At 48.6% G+C, this 9,546-nt stretch overlaps 1 protein-coding gene across 1 annotated transcript; it reads left to right on the forward strand.

Moving 5' to 3' along the window:
• The first annotated feature begins 5,948 nt into the window (after nt 1–5,948).
• Nucleotides 5,949–9,546, forward strand: Srsf6 (serine and arginine rich splicing factor 6). Its single transcript, XM_040733118.1, has 6 exons — nt 5,949–6,204; nt 6,406–6,554; nt 7,821–7,945; nt 8,051–8,259; nt 8,418–8,501; nt 8,602–9,546. Exons 1-6 carry the CDS (start codon nt 6,098–6,100, stop codon nt 8,945–8,947), a joined length of 1,020 nt encoding a protein of 339 aa, XP_040589052.1. The 5' UTR covers nt 5,949–6,097; the 3' UTR covers nt 8,948–9,546.

Genomic DNA, 9,546 nt, shown 5'->3' on the forward strand with positions numbered 1-9,546 from the left:
GCAGAGTGCAGGGGAGTGGTTGGAAGAGACTGCAGAGTGCAGGGGAGTGGTTGGAAGAGACTGCAGAGTGCAGGGGAGTGGTTGGAAGAGGATGCAGAGTGCAGGGGAGGGGTTGGAAGAGACTGCAGAGTGCAGGGGAGGGGTTGGAAGAGACTGCAGAGTGCAGGGGAGGGGTTGGAAGAGACTGCAGAGTGCAGGGGGTGGTTGGAAGAGACTGCAGAGTGCAGGGGAGTGGTTGGAAGAGACTGCAGAGTGCAGGGGAGGGGTTGGAAGTGACTGCAGAGTGCAGGGGGAGGGGTTGGAAGAGGATGCAGAGTGCAGGGGAGTGGTTGGAAGAGACTGCAGAGTGCAGGGGAGGGGTTGGAAGAGACTGCAGAGTGCAGGGGAGGGGTTGGAAGAGACTGCAGAGTGCAACGGGTGGTTGGAAGAGACTGCAGAGTGCAGGGGAGGATGCATGAGTAGAAGGGGCTCCTCTGGTAACTTTGAGCAGAAAGCAGAAGAAAGCCAGGAAGCAAGCCATAATAAAGAATGTTCTAGAAATGAAGAGCTGTTCAATGAAAAGGGGCTGCAGTGGGTGTATGTTTGACACATTCAAGAGAAGAGCTGGTGGGATAAGGGTAGGGAAGGCTGTGAGACTTGATGAAGTATGGCTGTATATAGAACCTGCCCAACTACTGTTAAAAAATAGTCAAGGGCCCAAGTAGACCGCTTCTCTAGCATGCTCAGAGACCTGTGGGAGCTCCACGCCCAGAACTCAGAGACAACACACACACACACACGGGGGGGGGGGGGTGGGCAACCTAACACCCACACAAAAATGGTCTCACATATATATTAAAGCCATTTGTTTTGTTACTAAACAATAAAGGAATCAAAGGCAGTAGCATATTCAGGCTACTCCTGTGCACTCTCCTGTGAGGAGTTGGGTATACTATGTGCAGTTTTTGTTCTGTAGATATAGCTAACTTAGTGCACTACACTCCTATCATGCTCAAGGGAAATGATTTGTGGGTAGGACGGTTTATTGCTCTTCCAGGGGACCTGAGTTTGGTTCCCAGCACCCACAGTAACTGCCTATAACTCCAGCTCCAGAGAATGTAATATACACACACACAACACACACACACACACACACTTAAAAGAGAGTGAAATCTTTTTTTAAAAAGTAAGTGGGACTCAGGACATCTTTATTCCCAGAAACTAGGAAGCAGAGGCAGGTGGATCTCTGTGAGTTTGAAGCTAGCCTGGTCTACACAACACGTTCCAACCAGCCAGGGCTACATAGTGAGACCCTGACCCCAAAATTGACTCATTTAATTAAACAAATTTTTAAGTTTTTAGACCAATCTTTGCAACAACTACTCAACACAATAACTATGCAATACTTTCACAACTTAAGGAAAGTATAGACCCTTTGTAAGTTCATGAATGTGTATTGCATGCCAATAAAATTTATTTACGAAACAAGTAGAGGGCCAGTTGGGGCTAAGACTCTAGTTTGCAGGGACATGTGCATAGTTGAGTCCTCAATGTTGAAAATAGTTCACACAATAACCATTTGGTGAATGAATGAACTGTGTTCTCTTTAATAGTATTTCAGAGTATCACTGTACTTTGGTTGACCCAGCTTTCTAGGTGTGAGGATGCTGAGTCAAAGGTTTATGAACTTAGTGACCTTGAAATCCTTCCCATTCTTACCATAAGTGATACTCATCCTTGATAGTTGTGTTTTTTCTACCTCTTAGCCACAATCCCCTAATTGTTTTTCCTGAATATCAGAGTTCCCGTGTTAGCAAAAATGCCCCCTCCATAAAGATTTCCCTAGAACCTGGGAAAGCCATCCTACATAGCAAAGGGAACTTTGCAGAGGCCTTTAACTTTCAAGTGGTGACTTTGTCTTGGTTTATGCAGATGAGCCCAATGTCATCACCAGGGTCCACATGGAGTCAGGAAGAGGGACATGTGGGAAGCTGGGGTTGGGGTCCAAGTGACAAGTGTAATAGATTCTATCAAGTTAATAGCTTTGAAACTGGCAGAAGAAGCCACAAGCCAGAGAAAGAAAATAACCTCTAGACACTAAAGAAGGCAAAAGGAATAGATTCGCTCCCCTGGAGCCTCCAGAAGACAAGGTTTTACCATCACCTTTGTTTTTGCCCAGGAAACCGGTGCAGACTTCTGATCTCCGTAACTGAAGACAATGAATTTGTAATGCTTCAAGCCACTGAATAGCTGATGGTTTGTTACAGTAGCCTTAAGAAACGTGCATAGGAGTTGATGGCTGAAGATGGAACTTGGCAGAAGAGCACTTGCCCAGTATGCACAAAGTCCTGGGTTCGGTCCCCAGCAGCACACAAACTGTATACAGAAATGAATCTAACCCTCAGGACATGATGCTCAGGTCTGCTCCGCAGCTCATCCTCTTTGGTGTTTTCACCCGCCTTATAACAACTCACAGACTTGTCTATCAGGTCCCCTGTGCTTTCCAATGTAGCACTGACAGTTTGTTTACAAGTTCATACACAAGCATTGTGCCAAGTATGGGCTTGGGTGCTGTAGGTCCAGATGTGTGTTTATTATGACAAAAACTGTATGTTTACGTTATAACCATTAAATGTCCCAAGCATATCCAGATATCAAATCTTTAACTAGTTCAGTATATATCTGCTCTTAGGCACAGCAACCTATCTAGTGACATCTATCTTATTGAAAATCCTTAACCACAGGAACACAGAGTGGTAGGTCCACCTTAAACACAGGAACACAGAAAGGTAGGTGCCGCGCCCACTGCGCAGCCTGTATCCGAGAAAGTGCAGAGGGTGTCGGGATTGATGACACAAAGACCAGAAGGCTCCTCAAGAAGGCTCTCTTTTATTCCTCCCCTGGCTGGTTATTATATACCCTGACACCAGAGGCGGCGGTAGGTGGCTAGAAAGAGGTGGTTAGTCTTTGGAAAAGGTCGAGGTCAGGGCGTTCTGTGGGCAAGCCCTTTTCAGGAACTTATTGCCCCGGGCATTGTATTGTTTTTAGTAAACATGTTTTTACTAAACATTGTCTTACAGCTGCCTGGTCCCAGGTTGATGGGGAAGTAGGTCTCTAGCCAAGGTCTGTTGTCCCCACAATTTCCCCTTTTTTATTGTCTGATGAGGCACTCCTGTCTTAGGTCAAGTAGGGTCACCCTCCCTGGCCCGTCTTTGGGGGACCTGGCAACCCCTGTCTTAGGTGGGAGGTCTCTTCCCCGCAGGTTGCCCGTCATCGAATAACCTCATCCTTAAATCATCTGTAACCAGACTTCATGGCTACCAGGATTGCCATGGGCTAAGCTGAGCAATACTTGGTTACAGATCTCTTGCCTCTGGAACAAGGCACGTTTGAACTTGGCATAAAGCCAGAATGCCTACTGCCACTGCCACCTGTTGGGGAAGTCCTGTGCATTTGTCAATAAAGCACTGTCTGGCCAATAGGGAATCTAGATAGGAGGGACTAGGAGTCCAGAAGGACTCTGGGTAGAAGAAACATAGAGGAGATTCAAGATGTAACGCCATGGCTCACGTGTCTTCAAACAAGGGTTTGGACTGGCTTAGCAATGCTTAACCCAGTCTCCCAGCAGACAAGCTTCAGAAGCCTACCTGACTAATAACTCTTCCCAGCTCTCACGGACACCTTCCAGTTCTGGAATGTATGTCCATAGTAGCCCACTACATTTACTCCATTCCACACGGAGACTCGGGCACTGTGTTGGTTGGGATTCTGCATGGTAACAGAATCAATTGGGTGAAGGGGGGGGGCCTGGGAGCACACCTGCAGGAACTGGCTCTCATCATTACAGAGGCTCTGTTGGTCCAAACTTGGTTGTCCAAAGGCTGCAGAAACAGGAAACACTGTAAAGAGTTTCCATCCAGCTCTAATTTTTATTTGGTCATTTTTGATTTTGTGCATGTGTGCAAAAGTGTACACAGGAGTGCACACGTGAACATGTGCATCAAGTGTGGTTGCCGAGGGTCACTTCAGGGGTCATTCATCAGGGGGATCAAACTCAGCTTCTCAAGCTCCAACTAGTACTTTCCCAACTGACCCTCTCCTTTCTTGGTTATTTTTAAGACAATGTCTCACTATAACCAAGGCTGATCTAGAACTCAAAACAATCCTAGCTCAGCTCCTTTCCCCTCCCGAGTCCACTAAAAGAGAAATAATTCTCCTGCTGCACACTTGCCATTTCATTACGTTGTTCTTCCAAAGTACTAAGTTAGGTCAGCAACAAGACTCCCTCCTATGGTGCTGCTGATCTAACTGAAAAATTGCCTTTTCTCTTATATTCAGAAACTAGGTGTGGGGTGGATGGGTGTGATGAAAATAGACAGGGCACTATGTGGGGGAGCAAAAGTAAAAGAAGGGAGCAAAACATGGTAACACAATGAATTGACAAATACCTTGTTTCTCATGCGAAATCCAAACATATGTATATATACTTGCTGTTACAAATAGTGAATTTAGGTGTGCTAACATGTTATTTGTTGGGAACATGACACACGTGGAGGTCAGAGGACAACTTGAAAGAGTTGGGGTTTTTTCCTCCTACGGTATGGATCTCTTGAAAGTCTTCAGGCTTAGCAGCAAACACCTTTACCTACTCAGTCATCTCACCAGCCCACAAATAATACGTTTTAACACATTTTTAGCAATTGACAATTTGATAAAGACAAAAATGTTATTTGTTGAATTCATTCTAACTACGTTCCATGGTTTTTGTTTTGTTTTATTTTTACGAGACAGGGTTTCTCTGTATTGTTTTGGAGGCTGTCGGTCCTGCCCGGCCTCGAACTCACAGAGATCCGCCTGCCTCTGCCTCCCGAGTGCTGGGATTAAAGGCTTGCGCCACCACCGCCCGGCTTCCATGAGTATTTTTTACATTTCTAACTTTAAGGACGACCTCCCCCCACTAAGGTACTAGTATTAACCATCAGCATTGCCTGCCTGCCCCTAGAGGACAGAAATCGCTCCTTCCCACCTTAGCTGAAAAGACTGGGGCTGACCTGTTTCGAGAGCAAAAAACAAATTCCTAAAAAGTAGCGAGTGACTGACAGCCTGTTCTCCCAGCTTCCATCACATCATCCTATGCTCTCAGTTTCCTTACGTGTCCAGCCGTTCCTTAACTAAACTTCTGAGTACCCCCAAGGCACTGGATAATTCAAGAGTGGGTGGTGGTGTCTTGTTAATCAAGCTCTACGGCGTTAGATGTCACCTCTACAAACTCCTAGTGCGAATTTCTGCCACATAAACGCCGTGCCTTCCCAGACGACCAGGTTAAGGGCAGTATGGGTGGGGACGGGGCTCGGTGTTCTTGGGGGACCGCCAGGTTTGACTCAACCCCGGGGTCACCCGCCTGTTGGTGCGTGGGGCCCTGGCACGCTCGCTCCCTTTGTGAGCAACCGCGGTGAGCGCGGGATTCAGGGCCGTCAGCATTCGGAGAAGAGTGAAGGGTGTCACCGAGACTTGCCACCGCACCTTCCCCGCGGGTCACCACCACCGCCGGGCCAGAGATCTGGAGGCGACAGAGAAACTAGGAGTCCAAGAGCACGTTCCCACCGAAACCAGCGCGAGCCAACGGCTGAAGGGACAGCGCAGTTCGTCTCTCGGCAAACCAATCAGAGACGAAGATGGACTAGACTGACAGCCCTGAGAACCAGTGCGAAACAGGGACCGTCCTCCGCGTGCTTGGGCACTTGAACAGTTTATGAAAAGGCACCAGCCGAAGGGCCTGGCCCCGGCTGTCTGTGTACGGAGACAGGTGCCAAGCGCCGGGCGACATTACGGTCGCGAGACCCGCTCGCACCGAGTCCCGCAGCGCCAAGCCCTCAGGAGCCGACCGTGGCGCGGGAGAGGACGTGCTGCGCGCCGACGTCACGCGCCGCGCCCCGCCCCGCCCCCGGACGCTTATAGCGTAGGCCGGCGCGCGCGCACACCATTGTGTGGCTGACTCGGCCGCAGCTGCGGTGTGAGGCGCGTGTTCGGGCCTTCGCCGTCCCCGCACCCGCACCGCAGCCCTGCCCCGCGGCCTGCCGCACCTCAGCTAGCCTCCGGGACCCCACCCGCCACGGCCATGCCGCGCGTCTACATAGGACGCCTGAGCTACAACGTCCGCGAGAAGGACATCCAGCGCTTTTTCAGCGGCTACGGCCGCCTCCTCGAGATCGACCTCAAAAATGGGTGAGTCGGGTCTGGGGGTCCGCGCCCCGGTGGCGGAGGGAGCCCCCCAAGGACCGAGGCGACCAAGGCCTCGGCGCCGCGTGGCAGGGCCTCCAAAATGGCGGCGGCGCCTGGAGCGCGCGCGGGGGAGGTCGCGGGAGCGCGCAGCGCCGGCTAACGACACGCCCGCCGGTGCGCGGCCCGCGCTCCGCCCCTCCGCAGGTACGGTTTCGTGGAGTTCGAGGACTCCCGCGACGCCGACGACGCCGTTTACGAGCTAAACAGCAAGGAACTGTGCGGCGAGCGCGTGATCGTAGAGCACGCCCGGGGCCCGCGCCGCGACCGCGATGGCTACAGCTACGGAAGCCGCAGTGAGTTCTACCCCCCCGCGCGCTCCGCGTCCTGGGTACCGGGAGCGGGCGGCGGGTGCAGTCACGGGGTCGGGGGCAGGGCGGGACCTCCCCTACCCGGGCAGGCGCGGAGGCCGGGGGTCGTTGGCCCTGGGTGTTCCCGGGCCCCTCTCCCTCCACGCATGCTCGGGTAGCCATAGGACACCGGAGCGCGGGGATTGGGTCGGGTGGCTGGCTGGCTAAGTTTGGAAGGGGTGGCTTCAGTTGGCCCTCGTTGGCACTGACGTGGGCTCTGCCCACGTTGAAAGCGAGGGTTGCCTGTATTTGTACTATTCCCCCTTGCTTATCTGTCAGTGCTTTAGCTAGCGTCGAGGAAGTTTCCAGGAAAAGTGGGGTGGAGGTGGGGCAGGGGGCGGGGAAAGGGGAGGAGCTTGGAGTATAAGTCTTATGTGATGGGAGACTTGTCGAGGGCCAAAGAGAATGCCATTTAAAACTAAGTAATGTGGCGGAATACCACAAAGTAAATCTAAAAAGCTTTATGCTATATTTGAACTAGTTGGGGCATGTTACTGGGAGGGGGTTGGGGGGGATTTTGGTTATGTGAAATGTTTAATGTTGAAATTGTTGCATGTTGAATTCAAACTTTTTAACAAGTCCTTGATGTTTCAATTTAAAAGTGACCAATGGGGCTGAGGCTGTGTCCACTGAGGCTAAGATGACTGCCTTTCCTGATTGGCCTTGGCTTTTCCATACATTGTGTGACCCTTGCCCTATGACCCTTTGGCTGACCTTACCGGAAGCCATGACGACAGCAGCCTTTTGCCATTAGACGCAGGGTGATGGTGAGGATTCCAAGGGTTAGACAAAACTGGTTAATCTGAACTAGGTGACTGTTACCTTGCGTGTTTTGTGGCCAAACCACCACCAAAAACCTCACACTGTGATGTAAGTACTTAGTGTAACTAGTAAACATTTTTGTAAAATGTAGAAATGCATGTAATCAGTTAAGTTTTATATTTTACAATGTTCTGTAAAATAAAACTTAGCGAGGTAAATTGACTAAAGGAGCAGTCACTCTCTAACAGATTGTAGGAGAGGGTTAGTTGGATTTAGTCTATTTGACTTGCCCTTAATTTAATTTGTGGCAAATCACAAATGTATCAAGGGTTTAGCAGTATACTAGAAAGTCCTACTCCAGTAATAAACGTTGCTATGTTTGTACTAACTTTCAAAAGCATGCATCCCTGTCACTGCAATGCATCTAATTACTCCCTCCATGTGACAAAGGTGGTGGAGGTGGATACAGCAGTCGGAGAACTTCTGGAAGAGACAAATATGGACCACCTGTTCGTACAGAGTACAGGCTTATTGTAGAAAATCTGTCTAGTCGGTGCAGTTGGCAAGACTTAAAGGTATGTACCTGGGGGTTAAATGACAGTGAGTGGTCATTTCCTTAAAAGTCGGTGCTATGTAGACATGCTCTAGGTTCCTGGGACTTACAGGTCTTATTATTTTAGGATTTCATGCGGCAAGCAGGAGAAGTGACTTATGCAGATGCTCATAAGGAACGCACAAATGAGGGTGTAATTGAATTTAGATCCTACTCTGACATGAAGCGTGCTTTGGATAAACTGGATGGCACAGAAATAAATGGCAGAAATATTAGGCTTATTGAAGATAAGCCACGAACAAGCCATAGGCGCTCTTACTCTGGAAGTAGATCCAGGTAACATGAAGGACTGGGATGGCTTATAGCTTTCAGTTGTTGCTTAATCGGACTTAAGTGGAGTTTCTTGGTTGTGGTAAGCGGATACTTCAGCCATGGCTGAGTGGTGCAAACCGTTCTTTATAGAGATTTCAGATGTCACTGTCTCTTGTGTGTAGATCACGGTCCAGAAGAAGGTCACGGAGTAGGAGTCGCAGGAGCAGCCGCAGTAGATCTCGAAGTATCTCAAAAAGTCGCTCCCGGTAAATAATGTGGTATTGGGTCTTTCTTAATTTTACCTGTTGGTGGAATACGTGTGCTTTCTGACAAGATACTGAAAGAATTCTGACTTTTCTTACACAGATCTAGGTCTCGGAGCAAAGGTCGATCCCGATCCCGCTCAAAAGGCAGGAAGTCCAGATCAAAGAGCAAATCTAAACCCAAGTCTGATCGGGGTTCCCATTCACACTCAAGAAGCAGATCTAAGGATGAGTATGGGAAGTCCCGAAGTAGGTCACGTTCTCGGTCCCCCAAAGAAAATGGAAAAGGAGATATAAAGTCCAAATCCAGATCCCGGAGCCAGTCTCGATCCCATTCACCCCTGCCTGCTCCACCTTCAAAGGCTCGTTCTGTGTCCCCTCCGCCAAAAAGAGCTTCCAGGTCCCATTCTAGATCTCGTTCGAGGTCCAGATCAAGTTCCAGAGATTAACCCTGAACTCTACGTTCTTTGCACACTATAATGGAACACTTTCCTACTTGCTTAGGCAGTTACTCTTCCAAGTTTGTACTTGGCCTCTTCTTCAAGAGGATGTCCTGAAAAGGGAACACAAGAATTTGATTTATGGCCAAATTTAATGAGAAAAAGATGAGGTTTTAAAATGGTGGTATGAAGCCCTCTCCCTTCTTTGTAGAATTAAGATAATTTTGATTTTATAGCCTTTGAGCCTAAAATAACTTTTATAAAGATTAAGCTCATTTAGATTTTTTTTTAATATTGCAGCAGAATCTGCTGCTGAGTTTTGTTGTTTTGTTTGCTTATTTTTAAATTAACTGTTTCAAAGCTTTGGAATACTGCAGGCTTTAGAGGGAGAACCCAAATTTTCAATTATGTTAGCTTTTTATAAAGCTCGAGTTATGTAAGATTTAAATAAAAGTTTGCTACCAAGATGATTGCCTTATTGAATAGGTCACTAATAGGGTCCTGAAAGTGTTGATACCTGACATTTATGAAGACAGTGTAAATTCCACTGAAGTGTAAAACAAGGCAAGCCTCAGACCAACAGCAATAAATCAGTTTGGATAACCTTA

This window comes from Mesocricetus auratus, unplaced genomic scaffold, assembly GCF_017639785.1.
Source record: "Mesocricetus auratus isolate SY011 unplaced genomic scaffold, BCM_Maur_2.0 Super-Scaffold_100028, whole genome shotgun sequence".
NCBI lineage: Eukaryota > Metazoa > Chordata > Mammalia > Rodentia > Cricetidae > Mesocricetus > Mesocricetus auratus.

Bases quoted from the DNA above. Each gene is read 5' to 3' on its own strand.
- Srsf6 (XM_040733118.1), top strand. From the start codon at position 6,098: ATGCCGCGCGTCTACATAGGACGCCTGAGCTACAACGTCCGCGAGAAG. The intron at 6,205-6,405 runs GTGAGTCGGGTC...GCCCCTCCGCAG, and splicing joins GAGATCGACCTCAAAAATGG to GTACGGTTTCGTGGAGTTCG. The intron at 6,555-7,820 runs GTGAGTTCTACC...CATGTGACAAAG, and splicing joins CTACAGCTACGGAAGCCGCA to GTGGTGGAGGTGGATACAGC.